General features: G+C 46.3%; 2 protein-coding genes across 4 annotated transcripts in view; one reads left to right on the top strand and one right to left on the bottom strand.

Moving 5' to 3' along the window:
* Positions 1–24,756, top strand: part of LOC124861402 (NLR family CARD domain-containing protein 3-like) — a 373,247-nt gene that overhangs the window by 295,565 nt on the left and 52,926 nt on the right. The window lies entirely within an intron of this gene.
* LOC124861490 lies at positions 16,745–23,677 on the bottom strand. 2 transcript variants are annotated; one of them, XR_007036622.1, is made up of 5 exons: positions 23,237–23,677; positions 19,871–20,017; positions 19,282–19,385; positions 18,506–18,766; positions 17,957–18,061 (listed from the first exon to the last, which is right to left on the bottom strand). XR_007036622.1 is itself a non-coding variant. In XM_047355286.1 (4 exons), exons 1-4 carry the CDS (start codon positions 23,583–23,585, stop codon positions 17,972–17,974), a joined length of 690 nt encoding a protein of 229 aa, XP_047211242.1. In that variant the 5' UTR covers positions 23,586–23,677; the 3' UTR covers positions 16,745–17,971. The 2 variants fall into 2 exon arrangements, 1 of the variants encoding a protein (XP_047211242.1); XM_047355286.1 differs by lacking the exon at positions 18,506–18,766 and having other exon boundaries at positions 16,745–18,061.

The raw sequence follows: 24,756 nt of genomic DNA, 5'->3' as shown, positions 1-24,756 counted from the left end.
GTTCTGACCGTCCTAACGAGTCCAGTCTAGTTTCCTCCACAGCTTCACAGAGATAAGAAGCTCTGTCAGTCATTTGTGTCCAGACTTGAATGAGTCAGATGATAAAACAGGCAGGAAACCCCTGGTTGACCCTGAAGATGCAGAAACTCAGAGCTGCTGGCTTCAAGATCATTATAGAGCAATAACCGTCTGTTTGTGTTATGCTGGACACATAATAACCAGAATTAACATTTATTTTCATCTGGATCAATGAGCTACAATGTGGAGGAGGGCGAGATGGGAAACTTCCTCTGTGACACTCGGCTTCCTGCAGGAAATAACAGCAGCGCTACGCCGGGCTTCAAAAGAGATGGGTGCACTCAGAGTTCAGGTGTGTGTGTGTGTGTGTGTCACACACCTTTCTAAACACTCACACACACTCTGACTCAGAGAGTGGGGAGTTGAACAGACAAGGAAAGTGACTTAATGTGAGTGAAATATAACAAAGTGTGTTTTTATGTCCTTTTTCCTGAGTTTGTACAAGAGAGACCTTTGAGGAGCATGCAGGAGCTAGCAGGAGCATGCAGGAGCTAGCAGGAGCATGCAGGAGCTAGCAGGAGCATGCAGGAGCTAGCAGGAGCATGCAGGAGCTAGCAGGAGCATGCAGGAGCTAGCAGGAGCTAGCAGGAGCTAGCAGGAGCATGCAGGAGCATGCACGTAATCCAGCAGAAATCCTCTTACCTCTCAGAGGGGCCGCAGAGGGAGTTCCTCCTCCTCCTTTCCACCCATCTCTCTGCTCACAACGCTCCCCTCCTCCCTCTTCATTCCTCCTTTCTTCCTCTTGTTTTTCATCCCTTCTTCCATCCTCCTGCTGACCATCAGCCAGCTCCTCCTCTCCTCCTCCTTTCTCCCTCAGCTCCAGCTCAGAGAATTGCAGCATTGTGCACTGAGAGAGAAAGAAGTGAGAAGAAAACCTGGGTTTTGGTTTGTTGAGCGAGAAACATCAGAGCAGCTTGTTGGTGTTTGGTTTATTTCAATGATCTCCTCCTAAAATGAAGCTGAGCTCCTCAGTTTATCAAAGTCCTGCTCTTGATCAGGAGGTTTTAGTTGGATTACCAATTCAGCTCTTGACCTCCTAACAGCAGCAGATGTGAGGAGAAACTTTCTGTAGAACTTCCAGCTTCCAACCCTAACCTCCCAGAACGTCCAGCTTCCAACTCTAACCTCCCAGAATGTCCAGCTTCCAACCCTAACCTCCCAGAACTTCCAGCTTCCAACTCTAACCTCCCAGAACGTCCAGCTTCCAACTCTAACCTCCCAGAATGTCCAGCTTCCAACCCTAACCTCCCAGAACTTCCAGCTTCCAACTCTAACCTCCCAGAACTTCCAGCTTCCAACTCTAACCTCCCAGAACTTCCAGCTTCCAACTCTAACCTCCCAGAACTTCCAGCTTCCAACCCTAACCTCCCAGAACTTCCAGCTTCCAACTCTAACCTCCCAGAACTTCCAGCTTCCAACTCTAACCTCCCAGAACTTCCAGCTTCCAACTCTAACCTCCCAGAACTTCCAGCTTCCAACTCTAACCTCCCAGAACTTCCAGCTTCCAACTCTAACCTCCCAGAACTTCCAAGCTTTCAACCCTGACCTCCCAGAACTTCCAGCTTCCAACCCTAACCTCCCAGAACTTCGAGCTTCCAACTCTAACCTCCCAGAACTTCCAGCTTCCAACCCTAACCTCCCAGAACGTCCAGCTTCCAACCATAACCTCCCAGAACTTCCAGCTTCCAACTCTAACCTCCCAGAACTTCCAGCTTCCAACTCTAACCTCCCAGAACTTCCAGCTTCCAACCCTAACCTCCCAGAACTTCCAGCTTCCAACTCTAACCTCCCAGAACTTCCAGCTTCCAACTCTAACCTCCCAGAACTTCCAGCTTCCAACTCTAACCTCCCAGAACTTCCAGCTTCCAACTCTAACCTCCCAGAACTTCCAGCTTCCAACTCTAACCTCCCAGAACTTCCAAGCTTTCAACCCTGACCTCCCAGAACTTCCAGCTTCCAACCCTAACCTCCCAGAACTTCGAGCTTCCAACTCTAACCTCCCAGAACTTCCAGCTTCCAACCCTAACCTCCCAGAACGTCCAGCTTCCAACCATAACCTCCCAGAACGTCCAGCTTCCAACTCTAACCCAGAACGTCCAGCTTCCAACTCTAACCCAGAACTTCCAGCTTCCAACTCTAACCTCCCAGAACTTCCAGCTTCCAACTCTAACCTCCCAGAACGTCCAGCTTCCAACCCTAACCTCCCAGAACTTTGAGCTTCCAACTCTAACCTCCCAGAACTTCCAGCTTCCAACCCTAACCTCCCAGAACGTCCAGCTTCCAACCATAACCTCCCAGAACTTCCAGCTTCCAACCCTAACTTCCCAGAACTTCCAGCTTCCAACCCTAACCTCCCAGAACTTCCAGCTTCCAACTCTAACCTCCCAGAACTTCCAAGCTTTCAACCCTGACCTCCCAGAACTTCCAGCTTCCAACCCTAACCTCCCAGAACGTCCAGCTTTGGAGGACATAAAAATCGTCCCTATTGGAGAAAACGTGGATCTGATCCAGACAAACAGAGCAGTTCCTGCTGGAATCAGATCCATAAAACTGCAGGTTCTCACTATCCCTCCAGTGGATTCTCGTCAGAATAATAAATCATCGCTGACGTCCTGTTCCTCACAGCTTGAGACTGCAGTTCAACCTTCACGTTAATCCTGAAGCTTAGTTCCTATCAGGCTGTGGCTCTCAGCTGATGTTTCCCGTCCAACACATTCATGACCCGATTCACTGAAGGATGCTCCAACACAACAAGAACCAACCAAAGATCCGATCATAAACCCCTAACAAGAAACAGATCTAGTCATCAAGCGCAGTTAAAGTAAGTAATTAAGGATGCATCCATATAATGTAAATCATGAAACGTGTCTGATTCTCAAAGACCAGCGCCGTTTAGGAAACGCCGTTTTCCTGAGTCCATCTGCTGCAGGAGGTGGGAACTGCAGCTCAGGTAGAGAGAGAGGAGGAAAGGCAGCATGCAGCTCTACAACCTGAGGGCACGACTGTCAGAAGGTTGAATTCATCTTAGCTACAAATAAATGAGCATAAATCCTGCTGCTACCCATCTTCATTCAGAATACACACTTTATGACCACAGAACCACGCTACATACGACACATTACGTCCAGAACTCAACAAACACGACGGCACCGTCTCTCTGCCTCATTCTTTGACAACTCGATGGAAGGAAGAACTTCCTCCCTCCTGCTGCGTTTCTAATGGAAGGTTGCATTTAGTAAGAAGCAGCAGCAAGAGGACACAAGAGAGCAAATCGCTGCTGCATTTAATGGTTTGCAACAGCATATTAGTGCTGTTTGCTTTGTAAATCAGAGCTGAGATAATGGGAGTAAATGTTCTAGTTCAGGTGCTGATAAAGCTTCAAGAACCGTAAAAACAAAGACAATGAGATGATACCTACAAACACATGAAACAGCAACACGGCGAAGGGAAAGAACCCAAAATAACATTTAATAATCCACCGTCCACTTCATCACTAAGCTCCACAAATGTTCTCAGCATGTTTCAACAGTATCTCTGTTCATCACCAAACATCAAGTCTTCCCCCACCTCTCCACCTCAGCCTGATGGTCTGTCGCACGCTTCCATCTGCCCTGACCACAAACCCATTTGGAAAATTAATGGCCCGTGAAACGACCTACAAATCCATCCAACGCCGCCGCCCGGATCCATCGGCGCCGGAAGGAGAAGGACGAGCGAGTTAATGAGAGTACCGTCGTCCTTCAGGAGTCATGAGTGAACAGGATGACAGCGAACAGACAAACACGAGGCCTGAATCCCCAGAATGCATCACTTCACCTGCTGTCTGGATTCTGCTGTGAGGAAAAATTGCTCCTTTCTACCGTGCCTGAACTTCTTCAGCTCTTTAGCACAGCGGAGGAACGATAATGATCTGGGCTTTGGATTGCTGTCATTAACAAGCCTGAAGGTGAATGAACTTCATCGTCACTCACCAAGCACCACAGGAGATCCGTTTCTATATTTCCAAATGAATTCTAGTCTTGAATTTGAACCTGGTTTACAGTAATATATCTGACTGGATTTAACTGACCAAATGATCCCTGTTTATAAAGGCTGAGGTCAATGACCTTAATGTTCAGGTCCAACGACCAACAGACTAGCAGAGAAAACCAGGTTTCATCATTAATGAAGGAAGGAAGCAACACATCCTCTTACCTGGAGTGAACTTCGCTCTCTGCTGAGCTTGCTGACATCAGGGAGGATACTGGTGGTCAGATCTTTGAACTGGTCACCCACACAGCCAGGAGAGTTTGAGATCTGCTTGTTCAAGTTGGACGGCTTGTTTGTGCAGCTATCAGGTTCTTTAGGATCACCTTCAGGGAGATTTCCATGGTCCTGGATGTTCAGATCCGTCCCTTCATTTCCATAGCTGCTGTTGGTGAGAAGGTCTTTCAGGACATTTGGGGTCAGATTATTGTGAACTCTGTTAAGTTCTCCATTAGCAGCAAAAAGGTTTGGACAGGATGGGCCTTGAGTAAAACCTCCAGATGAGGGGAACCTGTGGCCATCTAAGGGGAGGTTTCCACAGGCTGGGCTGCTTTCTCCACATGAAGATCCTCTGAAACTGGAACCTGGCCATGCAGCATTGTGGGTTGCACCAATGTGAAATTGGTCAATACTGTTCCCACAACCTGGAACATCGGGGTTTCCATTTTCACCAGTTGAACAACTGGAACTTCTGGGTTGACATACTGGTATCTTTAACCTGCCATTTCTGCAACTGGATCCCACAACATTTGGACTTCTACTACCCCTGGTACACGTAGGGTCGATGCTGGCACACAGTGAAAGCCTGGAGTTCACGACTCCTTCAGCTGGGAATCTGGGATTTAACACGCTCCACACTGGGACTGGAGGACTGGAATCAGTGGATGCTGGTCCCTCACTGGTGCAACCTGGACTTTCTGATAGACTGCTACCCTCTAAAGCTGGACTCTTCTGGCTTCTGACTTTGAGCTGAGTTTCTAGGTCATTGTTTGTGAAGTCACTAGACCCACTTTCAGTACCACTGGGAACCAACAAGATCCTATTTTTAGGAGAGCTTGGCTGGGGGTTGTTCGTTACAGGACTATTTACACCACACACAACACCCAGAGCTTCTGGAGCATCACCACCAGAAGCTCCAGCTTTAGAGTTTCTAGAGAACTGCCATGGAGAGGTTCGGGCACATTGCATCGTCACTTCTTCTGGGATGTCTGGGAATGGGCTTTCTGGGTTTTCCTCTTCTGAGATGTCTTGTCTTGATGAAACAGTACAGTTAGATGGAGATGGGAGTAGACAGCTTAGACTCTGCTCTTCTTTCTGGATTCCACGAGCGGTTTCTGGAAGCCATGACCTCTTGCCTTTGAATTGGTGCTCTCCACTGGTGTGCTGTTTGTGGGGAACTTCGATGATGTTGTCGTTTTCCTCATCACGTACCAAGTCAATGCAAACTACTTCGTCTCTGCCAACAGACACGGGTTTATCTGGAGTTTCCTTTAAAGCTTCCTCTTCGTCATTCTTGGGACAGTGGTTAGCATCTTGTCTTTTCTGATTCTTAAATTGTTCTTCTGCTCTGATTTTATTATGGGTCTTAGACAAACTCTGACTTTGCTTTTTGTTTTCAGGACCTGAACAGGTTGACATGGCAGCTAAATGACCAGAACTATGATAAGGTAACACTCCGTATGGGAGGCCCTGTTTCAGCGCCGTTGGTGACTGATAAAAGCTGCTGCTGCCAAGGAAAAGTGGATGGGGAAACACATGCCCCTTATTTGGCATTCGCTGCAGTGACATAGTCTCAGCAACAGAGTATGGGATGTAGCGGTTAGTGTAACCTAAACTACAAGGCAGGAAAGAGTCCCTGTAAATTTGGTTGGAGGCGTTTTTGTTTTCTGGATTTGTCTGTTGATACTGAGACACATCAGGCTGGTTATCTTTAGTGTCGGCCTTAGAATGGGTCTTACCCTGTTTTCTATTTGCAGAGCTCTGTCCTGCAGAGACAGTACTGGAGACACTGGTTACTTGACCTGTTAGAGATTCAGCTGAGACTGGAGATTTCAGCTGATTTTGAATAATGTCCACTGCACTGCCTATAGTCTGGTAGCAAATGTTACAGTCAGAGGAAGGGCCTAAAGTAACCCTGGGAGAGGTCGTGGTACAGATCATTTCATGATCTGGGGTCTTGTTTAGACAGCTAATGGGCAGAGGCCGTCCCTCTTTGAGGTCTTGCTTCTGTTTGGCTACCAGCGTATGCTGGGATGGGTGTAGATACCCCATATTGGCCAGAGCCTGTGCTTTGGATGGGAACTCCAACTCTTCAGCAGAATTGGCTTTTTCCTCAATGTTTTTGGTAGTTTTCTGAGGTACGGCTGTGCCTAGTGGTTTCTTTGCATGTGTTGAATGTGTTTCAGCATTTAAGTCGGAATCTTTGGTATTGCTGCCACTTGAGTTCATGGAACAGCTGTGCTGGGATCCATGATGTGAAGCAGAAAGTGAGGCCGAGCTGCTACTCTTGTAAATATGCTTATGAGCGTCTGCAGTGGCGCTGCTCAGGGACTGGGACTGAGGTACTGAGCTGGGAGGTTGGGAAACTGGAGGTGAGTTAACATGAGCGCCGCTGCTGACAGTCCCCTTGGTAGAGCTTGGATGACTTAGCTTTACTCCACTGCTGTTGCTGCCTTCACGTTGACATTCAGAGCTCTCAATCTGCATCTGGGGCTCCTGGCGACTCTGAGAACTGGTGCTGAAAGCAGAAAGTTCTTGAGGCAACTGTGGTCCAAAGCCCTGTAAGGTCTTGTCCTGGCTGCAGGGCAGGGGTGAGAGGACAGCACGGGTTAGGTTAACTGAGGACATCCTGATGGGAGGAGAATAAGGAGAGATAAAGAAAAGTCTCTCATCTCCAGGAGTATTACTTCCATTTGCACACAAAGACTGATATGCCAGCTGCTGCTGGGTGAAAGGAGATGCAGATAAGAGGGAGGTCTTGTATGCCATGTCCAAGAAGGGATACATTGAAGCTTCCATGTAAGGACTAATCCAAGGCAATCTTAAAAAGTTACCAGCACCATTTAGAGTCCGCTCTGACTGCTTCTCGGTGGGGACAGTTCGGTGATTCAACCCCATGCCATTACCTTCTGGGGCAGAGACAAGGAGAGGTTTCTGCAGATCTGGAGCTGGGTTTTTATAAAGTTCAGCACATCCATTTACAGATTTCTGGCCTTCTAGGAGGGGTACAAAAGGCTTGTACAGGAGGTCATAGCCAAGTCGCATGGAGGTGCAGGATGCCTGGGGCTTTTGTGCAGAAAGAGGAAGGATGCCAGGGTAGACAATTCCTCCATGGGGGCGAATATTTTCCCCTGCCAGAGTGTTTCGGTCAATGCTGAGAGCAGCTAGTGGGTTCATCTTGTGAGTTGTACCGGCATCTACCTGAAACATGAAAAGGAAAAGTAAGCCGCATTTTTACATCAACCAGGTTATTTTTCATCAGTTACATTCTCAGTTAAATGATTCCTCTCCAAGGACCAATCACACTTTAATGAGGCAGTAACCAAAACAATGAGTGAAAGTAAGCAGACAGAGGATGCACATTAGACAGCGCCACCATCACTGATGCTTTGACAGGGGTCACGGTTGGGGGTCACATGAGGCTGAAGGGTGGTACAGCACATCTGCACGGCACGTGGAGAGTACAGATGTCACAGGGGCCCAATGTCGAGGCTAATGTGTACATCCTTTTTATAAACTAACCCTTTTAACATGAATAACTGGTCCCACACTGGTGATGAACCAACACTGGTTCATCTTGAGTTTGGACGAGTTTTCTTGCCTGATTGACTCAGAGGTCAGAGTTAAAGGCTGAGATTCAGAAGGTCTGGAGGACGGTTGCTGTCGACCACTAAAAGATAACGAGAAGATCGGACTGCTAGGAAAAAGACCTCTGTGGTGCTCTCACTGGCAGCTCGTAGGTTAAGCCCAGAGGGGAGTTTGTGTCGATCCTGAGCAGCATTCCTTCAGGGAGTTGGTGTTTTGATGGTAGAGACGACTGGTTCCAGTACTGGATCAGTCCTCCTTGATGGAAAAGACCTACCAGACTAAGACAACTGGAACCACATGGACAGTGCTTTGGTCTGGTGTCTGTAGGAGTCGTTTTAGATGAAGGACATAGTTTAGTTAATGGAGGAAACCATGTTTCTGGTGGCTCAGCTTGATTATAGTATCACCATACAATCAGCCTCCTCCACTCTCCCTGGACAGATCCAGGAGGCAGAGGAGGGTGATGAAGAGAGAGGAGGCAGACAAAGAGTCAGGGACAGCTGTGGGGAAGGAAGAGAGCCTCCTGATTGAATTTCCTGTCACACGGCACTGTGAAGCTTCTCTGATTGGCTATCAGCAGCAGGGCCATTAGGAAATGATCTAGACAGCTAGATGGTGCCTGAGATGAGGAAGAAGAGGAAGAAGAGGGATCCTTCGTAGCAGCATGAAGAAAAAATGAACCAGATGGAAGCTAAATTAAACTGAAAATAACAAGAGAGCTCAGTGATTGGTTCAGAGGTTCTGCTTGGAGATAAAAACCAACGTTCTGCTACAAACAGACCAAACAACATGAATAAATATTAAATAAAATAAATATTAAAGCATTATCAGTTGACAGTCCAACGTAAAGGTTTCATACTTTAATGGATGCTTCAAGAAGAAATGAACCAGGACTTCCTTCCCAATTAAATCCAGACAGGAAGGAGCTTTAATGAGCTGCAGTGATACCAGCTTCTGGTCTGACTGTGATGAAACATCAGTGGAGCTGAAGCTGACCTTTCACCTCATCATGCTGTGGACCCGACTACCTCTAGCTTCAGCTTCAGACAGGAGCGTCTCCCTGGAGGAGGCCACCATGTGTGCAGGAAAACACACCGACTAGCAGGTCAGAACCAAACAGAACAAGGCTCTGGGTTCTGAGCTCCAACAGAGCTTTGATTCTGCAGTGAGAACGTCTGAGAGGTGAACACCTCTGCTGGAAATCAGCTTTTATCATCATCTGTGTTTCTGCTTGGTTTTAATAAGGTCTTTAAACATCACTGAAGGCTTCACTGCAACCAGTTCCTCATCATGCCTGAAAGTCTGCCCTGACCTACAGGTCCTTATCTTCACTGAGATCTTCAACAAGTCTTTGGAGCTGTGTGAGGTTCCCTCCTGCTTCAAACGCTCCACCATCATCCCAGTTTCCAAGAAACCCACCATCCTAAGATTAAATGACTGTAGTCCTGACGTCTGTGGTCATGAAATCCTTTAAGCTTCTGGTGTTGAAGCACCTGAAGGACATCACAGGCCCCCTGCTGGACCTCCTGCAGGTTGGCAGATGATCCAGTCAACTTGGGACTACACTTCATCCTGCAACACCTAGCCCACCCAGGGATGTAGGCCAGGATCCTGTTTGTGGACCTCAGCTCAGCCTTCAGCACCATCAACCCAGACATCCTCCACCAGAAGCTCATCCACCTGTCAGTGGATCAGCAGCTTCCTGAAGGACCGGCAGCAGCAGGTGAGGCTGGGAGCATCTTCTCCTGCACAAGAACCACCAGCACCGGTGCCCCCCAGGGGTGTGTTCTCTCCCCACTCCTCTGCTCCATCTACACTAATGACTGGACCTCAGCGGACCCATCCATGAAACTACTAAAGTTTGCAGATGACACCACTGCTATTGGACTGATCCAGGACGGTGATGAGTCTGCATACAGACAGCAGGTGGATCGGTTGGTCCACTGGTGTGGTCAGAACCACCTGGAACTGAACCCACTCAAGACTGTGGAGATGATGGTGGAGAGAACACCACCCCCACATACCCCCTCACCATCCTCAATAACAGCGTGTCAGCTGTGGACCACTTCCGGTTCCTGGGAACCACCATTTCTCAGAACCTGAGATGGTCTTCACACATAAACAATGTTCAGAAGAAGGTCCACCAGAGACTGAACTTCCTGAGGCAACTCAAGAAGTTCAACCTTCCTCAGGAGCTGCTGGTCATCTTCTCCACTGCCATCATTCAGTCTGTCCTGTCTTCATCCATCTCAGTGTGGTTTGGATCATCCACCAAACAGGACAGGTCCAGACTGCAACGAATAATCAGAGCTGACCTTCCCTCCATCCAGAACTTGTACAGGTCAAGGGTCAGGAGAAGGGCAGCTAACATCTCTGCAGACCCCACACACAAACTATTTAGGCTTTGACCTTCAGGTGGCGCTACAGAGCAAGATTACTCTAAGAGGTCATCAGCGCCCCCTATGTGGGATCTTTGAAGATCAGGACCCACATCTAGAAACAGAATCCGCCTGCAGAAAGTTATAGTTCTATGAGGACTTTCTGATCGTTGTTATCTTCGTTATCTAGATCTCTCAGCCAACTTTCTGCTTCTTCTAGTGGTTCATTATTTCCTCATTCATTTAACCAGCGCCCCCAGGAGACAGGAAGTAGTAATGACGTGGAGTATTTATGAACTAAACATCCAAGCGCTGCACCAGCAAACATTATTATCATCATGTTGTCCCAATTCATCATTCAATCAGTTTGTTGTGGGAAATGAATTTCAGCTTCATAAACTCATACTGGTGACCAGTTCCAGTAAAAGTCTGAGGCCTTGTTTAGTTCTTCTCTTCAGGTCAGGTTTTCTCAGAGTCTGGTGTGTGTGTGTTACATTCCTGCAGCCACACACTCCCCCACACACACTCCTGTTTTCAGGTCGCCGTGTGTGTGTTTGTTTTATCGGCCAGCCGGGGGGCTGATAAGACACGTCAACGTTTTTCCCCAGGAACTCATAATCCACCGGAGAGAAATCGTATCAGCGGCGCTCAACGGACACACACACCCGCCTGACGGCTGCCACACACACTCACACACACACACACACACACACACACGGAGTAATTGATGGCTGTTAGCAAGCTGGGATTTCAATAACAGCTCTTATCTGCAGGCTGCTGAAGGACGGCCGTGTGTGTGTCGGTCCTCGTACGCTGGTGTGAACACATTACAGTCATCAAGGAGGAACATTCCAGCCGGGCTTCAGAGTTCATGTCAGGGTTCAGGACGCCTGGAAACACAGTCTGATGATGGATGTCCTCACCAACACACAGAACCCTGCAGGTTTTGCTCCAGTAGGTTTACAAGGAAGGGGAGATGTTCTGCAGAGGTTCCTGTGAGTTTCCAGGAGAACATCTCCTCCTTGTTCTGCTCATGAAGAGCTCTTTGTGTTCACGTCGCTAAAAGCATTTCTCTCATTCCTTCAACATTTTATGATTAGATAATTAGAAGTCTGCTCCTCTGGATACTTCAAACCCAGAAACAGATGCCATCAGGGAGGCCAGAACCAATATCTGTCTCGTGCCAGAACCTGGAGGGAGCTCTAGTAAAGAACTTGAGCCGGTCTCAGACTTGGAGAAACCGGCTCACATCCTGTCCCTATGAACTTGGCTGTAAGCTAGTGACGGCCTGCAGGCAACCAATGAATGGATCATCGTCAGACAGCACAGAAGACGTGACGGGTCATGCGTGACGCGCGATGACGCAACGCATCGACTCCGCCTCAGCAGAGTGCACCGCCGTGTCTCCTCAGCCTCGGTTTGCCTCTAAGACGTTCAGAACAAAGACGGCCAACAATGAGCCAATTCTTTGCAGCTCTAGTGAACCACCCTGCAGGTGTTACAGAAACACATTTGCATCTTCTCCTCTCAGAATTTGTTGAGTCCAGTTGGCTGCTGAGGACTCATGAAGCATGTTAGCTGGACGGCGGCCGTGACTTGGTGCTTCTGATCTTTAGGGGCATGTTGGTAAATCACGCTGCTGTTTGGGCTTCGCTGTGTGGTTTTAGGAGGCACAAACGTTTCATAAATCTGGCCCAGAGACAGTGAGACAGATAGGAAAGACAGACACCGGTCACAGCTTCTCGGCACAGTCGGGTCTGGCAGGCGTGAATCTCTGCTGGGACCTGAAGTGGGCCGGGTCTGTAAAGTGGTTCCCTAATGGAGCGCCGATGGAGCGTGTTATTAGCTCCAGTTTTAATACAATCATCACCCAGGACCTAGCTGGTACACTCAGCGGGTTGGACCTGAACTCTTCCTGACTGGATCCTGAACTTCTAATAGTCCCAGTCAGTTCAGATTAGACAGAACACCTGCAGCAGCATCACACGGTGTCCCACAAGGCTGTGTGCCCAGTCCTTTGGTCTTCAGCCTGGCTGCACAGCACCGAGCAGATCCAGAAGTTGGCAGCTGATACCACAGTGCTGGAAACAATCAACTTGAACAAACTGAACCTAAACGCATCTTTTGATAACCAGGATCAAACTGGACCTGGAATGTCTGATTGACTGGACTGAATTGACTGTATATTTCTGAATATAAACTGGATTTTTTTCTATGCATCATCACCTCCTCCTTTCCCTGCACAGAACGTGTTGAATAAGAAGGAATGGTCAGTGGACCGAACCAGGCTTTTCTAATCACGGTACTGACCCTAATACTAAGGTCACACTGACCCAGGTGACCTAACAGCACACACCAACATGCAGATCCTGATCCAATCTCAGGATGGAATCAAATCCAAGTGTTAACAACTACCATTCCCACTAATCCACAGCCAGCTCCAGCTTTACACACCAGACATTCACCAGAATCAGAAGAACTGCTTTTAGATACAACTGGTCCCTTCAAAAGGTCCAGTTTATGAATCTATCAAACACCCCTGAATGCCTGGAGTTTGTCAGTGTCTTCTCAGAAGACGTTTCCATGCAAGGATCTAGACGTGTTCTGTGGGTCACCTCTGAGCTGGCTCTGCTCATTCCTCCGTCAGCATGATGGGACCCAGCCTGGGCCTGTGGAGATGTGAGCTTTCAAAACTGAAGTCTTCATTATGAGATCAACTCCATGGCTCTCTACAGTAGAGCTCGGACCACCTTGGAGCACCTTAGAGCACCAGGCCTATGGGTCAGGGGTCAGCTCCTCATGGTGTCACCAGACCTGCTGACTGGCGTAGATCTACTGCATTTAAATGCTCATATTTCTCCAATTTTACGCTGAAAGTCTCATTTAGTCAAATCACACGTCAGCAGGGCAGCGTTTCAGGAAACGGTTGTTTTGTTCAACGCATCAAATAAGCAGTTCAATATTTATTTACATCTGAGTTTTCACCTTTTAAAGTAATCTGCAGATTGAGGTTCTGGTAAAAACCCACAAAAACCCAGAAAACTGAAGGTAGAACAACTGAAGTCAGATCAAAACCATCTCCAGCTCTGCAGCAGGACAGTTAGAGACCAGTTAAGACGAAGGAATGATGAATGAAACCAGTAAAACCAATAGACCAATGGTCTGTCTTCCCATCATGTGTCATGTTTGTACCCTGGTACCTACAGGTCCAGTAGCAGGATGCTCCTCTGCAGCTCATTAGAACTCCTCTCCAGTTGGGAACCATGGAGATGTGAAACCAACCTGATGTTCTCCATCTCCTCTGCATCTGAATCCACTTTTCAAACGGAACTTCCTGATTTTCCAGGTTTAACATCCATCCGGTTAAAGTCGGAAATAAATCCCGAAATCCGTCCTCATCGACGCGTGCACGCGCTCAGCAGACACCGTGCACGCGCTCCTCCATGTCAACACAAAGGGTGGTGTTAATGAGTTACCTGTGGACACGCCGAGATTCCTCCGCCACGGACGCACACCTGAGCGTGCACGCGCGCCACTTTCCGTGTGTGTGCGCGCGCAGAGTCCCGCCAGCAGTGGTGGGTCACATCCAAACAGTTTCTGGTCCAAAAGCAGGAAAACACGGAGCTGCAGATGTCCTCCACGGAGGGAGGTTCCTCCCTTTCTTCTCGGTCCGTGGCCTGCCTGCGTGTCTGTCTGCGGGGCTCTTCCTCCTCCTCTTCCTCCTCCTCTTCCTCCTCCTCTTCCTCTCCACGCGGACTCAGCCTCCCTCTTTCTCTGCCGCTCACGCGCTCATGGATCAAATGACTCCAAATGATCGATGACGTTTCCAGCGGGAGCCTTTCAAAATAAAAGCCGCCCCTGCCTCTGGTTGTTGTGGATGATGAAGAACATGTAACAGTCTAGAACATACAGCAGACCAGAACCAAGATCCAGCTTTTCTTGCTGTGGATCTACCTGAGATGTTGTTAACCCTCCAACCAAAGCTGAAGACCTGGTGAAGATGCGGCTGAAGCTTGTGAGAGAGTTATTCTCCACAGTGAAAGGAATCCTGCACCAACATGGACTGAAAGGCTACTCAGAGAGGAAGAGGCCACCATGGACCTGGTGACATTAACGTCAGGAGACATGTCCTGTGCTCTGAAGAAACGGAAGGTTGTCCATAATGACCATTGTTACATTAGGAGGAAAGAACGTAGCCTCAGAACACCATCCCAGCTGTGAAGTACAGTGGAGGCAGCATCATGCTGTGGGGTGTTTGGTTGTAGGAGGGACTGGTGACCTTCACACAACACATGACATCATGAGGAAAGAACCTTAGGTAGAAATATTGAAGCAACATCTCAGGACCTCATTCAGGAAGTTACAGGTTGGAGATAAATGGGTCTTCCACTAAATTAGTTACAGAGTGGCTGAAGGACAACAACTGAATGACCTCCTCAACAGGTCCTCCGGGTCTCCAGGAGCCAGCTAATGAACCATTCATTTGATCCAGGTGTGTCGGACCAGCTCTGAAACCTGCAGAACCAAGCTGCTGAGGACTGGAGATGGCCACCCTGGTTCTAAGCAGATATTTTCACTCTTTACAGGACCAACTGTGAAAATAACAGCTAAAAGTTCTTCTAAAACGGGTCCAGTAGGAACACCGGGCCATAAAGAACTTGAAGTTTTTTGTCTTATTGTTCCTGCAAACACATCTTGCAGGAAACAAACAGGTCCTGGTCCGAGTGTTGGTTCCTAAATTCTCCGTACCTTTGTTGGAGTTTGGATTGTTGTTTTCCATCGAATCAATAAGAAACCGGGCTTTTGGTTCTACTAAAGGTTCTGTCAAATAGAGGGTTGTTGGACTAAATTTGGTGCAAATAGAAACATCTTCAACTACAGTACTTCTGGTTCTGGTACCAATCTCAGTTTTATTTAAGCCAGAGTCCAGAATAAAGTGTCCAGTGCTTTTAGTTTGAAAGGAAAGCAGCATTTCCTTCTGACTTTGGTAAAAACACTGAAGCTTAATCAGCCATGCTTAGTTTCCTTTTAACAAACTTTTCATCTTTTGCTGAATCAATAATGAATATTTTTATATAATCTCTCAGTTTCTAAGTTGAAGCAGAACCTTGTGGTTCTGAAATAAACTGGACCGACGGTCTGGTGAACTTGTCATTAATGAGCCTCATCAGTCAGAAATTCTGAGCTTTCATCTGGAGTTACACAGCACCACCATGTGGATCTATTCAGTACTGCAGTAGATATAACCCTAACCCTAAACAGAGAGATGGTTCTGGTGAAAATCCCAGTAGATCAGCAGGTTCTGAGACACTCATATCAGCCCGTCCGGCACCAACAACCATGAAATGTTCAAAGTCAACCAGACCTTCGTTCTTCTGTGTTTTGATGTTAGGTTTGAAGTTCAACAAGTCATCTCCACCATCTCTGGTGGCCTGCTGCCATGTGCTCTTAAAGAGGTGTACCTAATAAAATGGCCAGTGAGTGTAGTTCCATTCTGGCCAGGGAACACCTCGGGATCCTCCAGGGGGCGCTAGAGAGGGAAGATGGTTCCTCTGGAACACTGTGATAAACAGTCTGCAGACTAGAAGCTAACAGCTGTGTGGCTGAAGTGTTTCTAACAGCTGTGTGATAGTCAGTCAGATATTACTGTAACACCTACTTAATAATTGGTTTCTATGGTAGCACCATGGTGTCTATCAGCTTCCTCACAGGCCCAACCAGGCTGCTTGGCCCATATCTCAGTGGTTCCGGTTGTTTAAACATGCAACACATGACGTGTGGGTGTCAGCACAGGCAGAACCACCATGTGATGTGATCCAAACAGGCAGCAGAACCTTTATTTATTGGATATTTGGGGGATGAGCTTTGTTTCATGCTGATGTCTCTGACCTCTGACCTTTGGTTTACAGAGAAGGGAAACAGATCTGCTGAATCACAGCAGTTTAGACATCGCCTTCCTTGACTTTGCTCTAACCTTCCTTTAAATGAGCTGCAGTAGCGTAAAATTAGCAGGTTAAACACAGTAAACCAGAAGCACCTGAGTTGATTCTCAGCTATAAGGAGCCATATGGAGCTGCGCTGAAAACAGGTTTAACCTACAGCTTTCTTTAGTCTGCAGAGTGAAAAGAGGAAGTGGCTTCAGCATGTTTCTCTAGAATACAACTCACTGTGATCATCAAACTTCCCGTGGTTTAGCACATCCTTATATCTGTTCTACTGCTGTGGAACTAAAAATAAAGAGTTTTTTCTTCATTAACAAGCTGATTTCCCTTTCAGCTTCCTAATTCTAATATTGTACACAAATACGTACCTTTGAAGCATCCATCTGCTTAAATATTTTAATTTGGAACTACTGGGATTAGTTCTTATGTTCAGTTCAGCTGACTAGATTATTTCAGGCTGCTGTAAGTAAAGTTTGTGAAGGTCCTAAATTATGAAAAGAAAACACAACATCCTCCATGAGTAAATGTGTTTAATAAACGTGTCATAAGGATAGACGACCTGGCACATCAAGCTCCACCTCACTGTTGTTTTACAGCTTAGAAAGTCATAAACAAGCATCTGGTGCTGAATTATTACACTGATCAACTTAAACAGACCTGAGAGCTCTAAACTGTCTTTTATAAACCTGCAGATAAACAACAGTATCATCTGCATACATAGAGACCATATATGGTCCAGCACTGGCAGCTGCTGCTGAATTAAAACCTCAGTGGTGCAGAAATGGTGAACAGTTCTTGGCACTGCCTGCAGAGCTGTTACTGGGTGGCTTTGAGCTGTTTGAGGGAGGAAGGTGTTGTGACATTGATTGCCATGTGGTGAGATGGTGGGAGGACAAAGATGATGTTCCTCTACAGACACAATCACCAAAACCCCCTTTAACTGGGTCAATCATGAGCTGTTTTCCAGTGCAGTGGGTAGGTAGGGTGTGTGGGGGTCAGGGGTAGCCAGGCAGTAAACAGGAAGTCAATATTAATTACCCAGAAAATGAAAACAAAAGAGTTTTATGTTTTCTGAAACATTTGTGACATAGATTTTAGGTCAACTCTTTATGCCTGGAGACATACTGCAGCTCTGCGGTCGCACACTGATGCTTCGTTGCACTGTGGTTCTGCTCTGCAGTGCATCTAGCATTGATCAGAGTGCACCAGAGAAACCTCTGCGGTTCACTGTCAGATGCTGTAATAAATCTCACTAAAGGTTCAGACATGACGCTAATATGTGAGGAACAGCTCAAATCTGCAGCCATAAGTGGAAAAATTCATTGAAATATCAGGTGTAAATGAATCTGCTTCTGAAGCCATTTGAACATCTAGATGATGGAACCCATGGAGAGAAGATGCCACCAGAACAACTCTTTCATATCTGTTGTGGTCAGGCTGCTATGCATGATAAAAAAAACGTTGTGTACAGGAAGACAAATAAACCATAAAACGAGGACATATCATAGAACAGTCTTCATTAACATCACATCAGAATCTTCTTAGAGTTTATACAGGTTCATGCTCAGAAACTGGAACTTCTGCAGCTTCCTGGACTACATGTTCTTCAGGTTTCTGAGGTTTCTCCACATCCCAGCGGTCCTGAAGCAGTAGATGGACCAGCAGAAGATCCTTTCTTCTATAGCTGGCTTCTTTCCAGACCTCATAATACTTGGTGTGGTCTACCTGTCCAGGTGTGAGTCAGTGTTGAGGCATGAAGCCAGGATATTGAGCTTTGGAGTAAATACACTCTGAAGGAACCCGAGGGGGAGGCAGCTGGATCTCCTCGTACTGAAAGGAAACACAGGAGAACTGAGTACAGAGCAGACCAGGACCACTACTGCTGCTACTGCAGGAGCAGAGAGAGGAGCAAGAACAGGAACATGATGGAAGAACTTGCAGCTATGGTCCACACACTGAATGGTCTGGTATGGGAGTCTAACACCAAGAACAGTGAGAACCTTTATCCACACATGGAGAACACATGGAACAGTGGAGAACCTTCCCAGGTGTGACCCACCTACCAAGATTACTTCAGGAGCTCATCAACGACTCACTCATCCAGGAGGTCACAGAAGAACCCAGAACAACAACTAAAGCTTTGCAGGCCTCACTGCCTCAGGTAAGGTCAGAGGTCATAGTTCAGCCACCAGAAAGCAGGTCAGAGCGGTCCAGTGCCAGGTTTCACCACTAAATGACACTAACAGGAAAGATATGAGCTGCTAGGATCATCACCTGCGAGGTGGGCATGAAGGTCCGATGGAGAACATTTCATGACAAACACATCATCTAAATCCACAGAGTCTTCCAGGCTACATCTGCTGCCAGCAGCTTGAAGGCAGAAGGAATGAGGTCATCTCCATAGTTGGTTTCTGTGAAGGAGCATCGACTGGAGGACATGAGGGAGAAGGTTCAGCTGCTGCTGCCGAGGGTGGGACAACCCGTTATTAGGGTCAGGGGGTAAATACTTTTTCACACAGGAACAGGTTGGTTTAGCTGGATTAATAAAAGAAACGATGATCAGTTTTTATGTTTCCAGAGGTTATCTTTATCTGATGTTAACATTTCTTCTATGCTGTGAAACACTGGAGTGTGATGAAACAGAAAAGCAGTAGCTCGCTGTAGCTCGTTAGGACGGACTTACTGACAACTCACAGCAACATGTGGGGGAGGGGGAGGCACTACTGAATTTTCTTTGGACTCTGACTGAGAGTGGGACAGCTTAATACCAGAAACGGGCCCAAACGTTTCCAACATTCAGTACCAGAAAGAGTCGGGCAGCTTTGGTCATGACTTGTATTTATACTATTTACAGTAGTTAAAAGCAGTATATGTAGTTTTTAAAGTACTTTTACTTCCAGTAAGTACAGTATTTCATTGGTCAGTGAGAAGATGGTGAAGGATTCTGGTTGTTCTCTGCAGCGAAGAAACAAGCAGCGACCAGCAGCAACATTGCCTTTGGTTTTAACACCTCAACTGTTGATAACATCACTCAGACGGTGGTTAGTTACCTGTGGGTTCTGCATCTCCTGCTGGTCTAGGATGTACTCTGCAGAGTCCTTCACGCTGCAGCAGCAGCAGCAGCCTTTCTTCTTAAAATGCAGACAGGTGAGAGCTGTAGACAACAGAACATCAGAGCAATGAATTCACCCAGTGAGGCTAAGTTTCCACTGAGCAACTAATTGTTGCTGCAACCTCCTTTAACATCATGTCAACTGGTTACCAATGAACTAACCTTTTCAGCTACATCTAACAGCCCAGCTACTGTCTTCTACGTGCTTCTAGAGTTGTTCTTCAACAGGTTTCTCTAAAACAATGAGCTCTTTAAGTATGTCTGGGAACTTCATCAGCAGTTCTTCACTTCAGCAGATCACTGAGTCCATTTAGCAAACAGGATTCATGCTGCGCTTTGCAGGAAATGTCATTTTCATTATTTTGGCCTTTGACCTTTAGCATGTTCTGCTATGGCTGCATCTAAATGAATGAATGGATGTTTTTGTCACAACTCCATTAGTTTCCCAGACAAAGGAAAACGAGCTTCTCTTTTTCTCACGCACACAAAACGTTGATATTAGAAGAAAAAGCTCCACCAAGATTTACCAAGAACAAGGACAAACAGGACAGCATTCAGGGTGAACGAGCCCAGCACAGCAGGTTCTGTGTGCCACCCTGCTACAGGACCAGACAGGGTGGACATGTTGGGTCCGGATGGAGTGGAGGATGTGGTTGGACCAGCTGGACGGACGCCTGAAGATGAAGAAGATCAGAAAAGTATCAAAAACAACGGATGAAAGAGAAAAACATGCAGAGATTGAAGCCAGTCTCTGGTTTTCAGGGGGAAAGATGAGGTTCTGTCTTCTGAACTTAAGGGAAAAATATTTCAGCCGTTCTGGAGTCAAATGGGCCAGAAACCGTTTCCATCATAACCTAATCTGAAGATAATAAATCAACTGGTTCTCATCAACCCCCTACATTATTTGTGGGTTACTCTACATTTAGATTATTCATGTCTCTTCTGTTTATTGAGGAACAGAACCAACACATAGAGAAACTCCTCATCGCTGATATGAACATTTATTGCTTCATCGCAGCACGCTGAGGGTTCTGGTGGAAGGAAAACCCAACTTTTACCGCAGCTCCGAAGAGGCTTTCTTTCTAGAGCTTCTTTCTGGAGCAGAGACCCTCTTCAGGGGGAAACTGACATCTGGACATGGACTATATTTGACAGGAATTAAATTCTGATCATCTTATTCTGAGAACTTTGCTTCAGAGACGACGGGCGCAGAGACTCCTGCTGTCTCTGCCGTAAAGTACTTGTGGGAAACGTTATGGGAAGGAGTCGTCAAGAGACATTTGGATCAAGATTAGACTGACTGTAACTGAAGAGTCGTTGGATCATTTAGTTTTCCTCGGTTGGCTTGTCTGCTTTAAGGACTATTAAAAATAAACAGAGATATCTTGAAGATATAAAAACTTGGATGACTTTAAATGTTTTTGCTTCTAAATTCAGACAAGACAAAAGTTGTCGTCTTTGGACCGGAGTCTTAACCCTTAATGATCTAGCTCCATCATACATCAGAGATCTGATTGGTCCATATGTTCCTAACAGAGCACTTTGGTCTCAGACTGCAGGTTTACTGGTGGTTCCTAGAGTCTCTAGAAGTAGAATGGGAGGCAGATCCTTTAGTTATCAGGCTCCTCTCCTGTGGAACCAGCTCCCAGTTTTAGTCCGTGAGGCAGACACCCTGTCTACTTTTAAGGCTAGGCTTAAAACTTTCCTTTTTGATAAAGCTTATAGTTAGAGTGGCTTAGTTTATCCTGAGCTATCTCTGTAGTTATGCTGCTATAGGCTTAGGCTGCTGGAGGACATAATGACCACTTTCACCCTCTTCGCTACATTCTCACACTACTCTCCAATTTTGCATTATTTGCTGTTATTTCAGTTTTTAACTTTGTTCTCTCTTTTCTCTTCCTAGAAGCTACACCTGGCCTGACTCTGTGTCTACCTGTGACACCTTTCTGGAGAGGGGCATCGTCCAAGCTTCTGCTGGCAACAACTTATGCTCACCCTCTACCGATGATCCACATGATCCTGTCTTTCAGTGTTTAACCCTTTCTCTCTCCTAGACATGGCTACTGACTGAGCTTCTACTGTGACTAACTCTATGTTCTCTCTTTCAGACTCTAACCTTGAAAACTGGATCAGAGTTTATCTGTTCTTTCTTTCTAGATGAAACGACTAAAGGAGCTACATCCATTAACATTTACTTTTCCTTCCCATAGAAAGTACTCCTGGATCAGTGCTTCTTTGTTCTCTTTGTGTCTCTGCTCTGTTCTCTCAAACCTCCAGTCGGTCGTGGCAGATGGCCGCTCACACTGAGCCTGGTTCTGGTTCTGCTGGAGGTTTCTTCCTGTTAAAAGGGAGTTTTTCCTCTCCACTGTCGCTACATGCATGCTCAGTATGAGGGATTGCTGCAAAGTCAACACCAGTGACTGTCCACTGTCTCTACATGGTCACCTCCAAAAACAAGAAATCAGAATTGCTCATAAAGTGAAATATAATGAACACATCAATCCACTGTTTCTCAACACATTCAATTTAAAAGTGCAAGACTTGGTGAATTATTAAACCAATGATTAAAAGTCGAGTGGAGGGCATCAAATCCTCCCTGTCAGCTAATATTACAAATGTATTAGAAGAGATTTCAGATCTATTGTGAATGTATAGTATTTACATTGAACAAAAACATTATAGTCTGAGTTGATAGAAACGATTAATCTCAGTTTGAAGGGAGCAGCTGCATAGCTTGTTGCTTTGGCCGAGTCCCTTTAGGTACCGTCTGTTTGCTGGGCCGTATGTTCTGGTGGACCGATGCAGGACCCCAGTGTGTCTGGGCCTGTCTTTGTTTCTGTCCGTGTTTTATTGTCAGCGTGAATGCCTGTATCGTTGTATTGGGTTCTGTTTATGTGGCGAGTTGGGTGGAACCGTAGAAGCACAGCTTCTTCTCCGTCTCCTTTTCAAATCATCTGAATGTATAATTATTGACCACTACAGCAAACTGTATGTATTCTTTTACTTGCAGGTTGGAAACAAACTAACATCTGTCTGTCCCTGAAGGCACCGAATGATGTTTGAAACCGGACTGTAATGCTGGCATTAATGTTCTCCAACAAACATGTCGTATTTTCTTGCTTTATCACATGCTGAGGACATGCAGGACATGAGGAGGTTTCTTCTAACTGAATCCTCTCTGAAGTACGATTCATCTCTTTGGTTCAGTGAGATTAAAGGCTGATCCAACTAGTTGTTTTACAGCAAAGTGATTGATTCATTTAAATTGATGTGAGAATAATTAGGACTCCGTTAAAAGCTTAGCCAGAGAGATTGGTCCAGATTTGGCCTTTAAACATTAGGAAAGGTGAGGAATAATCTCTAAAAGATCCCCACCACTGAGAACATCTGGGGGAATAAAACACCTGCAGGGGCTGATCATGAGCTTCTGGGAGCTGAATAAATCAGAAGCATCAGAGAAGATATTCAGACATCTGAAGCCATTTAAAACCTGACAGAAGACCTGCTAATAAACTGGAAGGAGCAGCAGCAACACCAATCATCGATTCATCGATTAAACATTTCTGTTTGACCTGACTGTCTCAGTTGTGCAGCTTCTCTGAGGATAACAATCAAACTGTATGTTTTATGTAAACTGAAGCATTATTTCTGACTAATATTCTTAAAGTGAGATAAAGGGCCAGCGTCAGTGAAAGCTGAACTTACCGCCCTGCGTGAAGTTAAAATCATTTCTACTGATTTCTCCTTTAAGCTCAAAACTTGACAAGATTCTGACACATCTGATCCAGCCTCTTTGAAACCTCTGATGAAACTAGGTGGGTGAATCATATTTCCTCAGCAGAAGGTGTTCTTCATGCTGCTGCTTCATTAAGGTGATAATCTTTGGTAGTCACCTGATGTGAGCCTGAATGTGTCCACCAGAACCACGGTGCTGTTCTTCTTCATCCCACAGAAGTACAGCCTGCTGTCCTCTGCAGAGAAGTTTCTAATCACCAGCTGGTTTCCAGACATGGAGAATTTGGATTTAAAGTCTTCATAGTCGTAGGAGGAGAACGTTAAAGAGAAAGTTTTTCCGATTTCTATTCTGAACTGGTTGTGGATCTCCATGGACCAGTAGATGTCATTATGGGTCACAGAACAGGTTAAAGTAACATTCTGACCCAGCTCTCCAGTAACATCTTTCACGTTCTGAGCCTCTGAACAAACCAGAACCGTCAGCAGAACCATCCAGAAAAGATCCATCAGCAGGTTCTACATGCAGAGGTGGACCAAACTGTCAGGAACCAGCTCAGCTCTGCTGTGAGGTTGCTAAAAAGTGCTCTTCACTTCCTTCGCTCTGGCTGATTATGTTGAGCACTACGTCTGAGGACAAACCCTAAATATCGAGTGCGTCTCAGAAGAAGGAAGTGAAACCTTTCCACCTCCAGGCTGCTGGTACACAGCAGACTGCAGGAACCCGGGCCCGGCTTTGGATGAAACCTCAATACTTGCAGGACTTTTCACTGACATTTTTCTAGAGGAAAAAGCAAAATACCAGCTGCTGCAGCATTACTGCAGCCAACTGAACCAAGAGTTGAAGAACAGCTGCAGCAACCTGCTGCAAGTCAGGGAGAGGGATACCAGAACCGCTGGTTTATTATAACAGAACCAAAGGGCACCAGAAGAGGTATTTTCACTTGAATTGTTGTTTCTGGTTAACATGAAGTCATCACTGGAACATGACTGACCTGATGAAGCAGCTCTATCTTGTGTTCAAACGTTGTCACTGCTGCAAACTCCAAACAGATCCAGATGTGATCCTTCAGCTTTTGGTCCACTGGGCTTTTACCGTCCAAACCTTTACAATCAGCAAAGTTCTAGCCTCCCTTTAACCCACATATTTAGCTCTGCTCAACTCAACAATACTGGAACCCTGCTGCAAACGTTCTCCAAGTCCTCCACGCTGAGCTGACTGTGGCTCCGCTGTGTTGGACTCTGAAAGTTGTGGGTTGACTCCAGCTTCCTCCTGAGACGTATCGATGCGCCCCTGAGCAAGGCACCTCACCTCAGGTAGCCTACTGATCAGCGTGTGGGTGGATGTGTTTGTGCGTGTGACTGGGTGGAGGTGGCTTTAGTGTAAAGTGCTTTAAATGGTCGGTAGGACTAAACAATGAGAGGAATCCAGTCCTTTTACCACATATTAGTTTTATCAGATCTGGTTCCGCCATCTGAAAACATTTCCTCTCATCACATCATGGTGTTGCTGATTCAAACATCTGTGATGCTAAACTATTAAATTAACTTCTTCCATCTGCATAAAAATCTGCTCCATCTGAACAAGTTGCCCCAGATCATGTTTTTGGATTTTATCTGACAAAACAATCTTTTTAAAAAGCAGGTTTAGCTTTGATTAACCATGTTTTACGGTTTTGTC

This window comes from Girardinichthys multiradiatus, chromosome 24 (assembly GCF_021462225.1).
Source record: "Girardinichthys multiradiatus isolate DD_20200921_A chromosome 24, DD_fGirMul_XY1, whole genome shotgun sequence".
Lineage (NCBI taxonomy): Eukaryota > Metazoa > Chordata > Actinopteri > Cyprinodontiformes > Goodeidae > Girardinichthys > Girardinichthys multiradiatus.
This window is presented reverse-complemented; position numbering and strand designations above follow the sequence as displayed.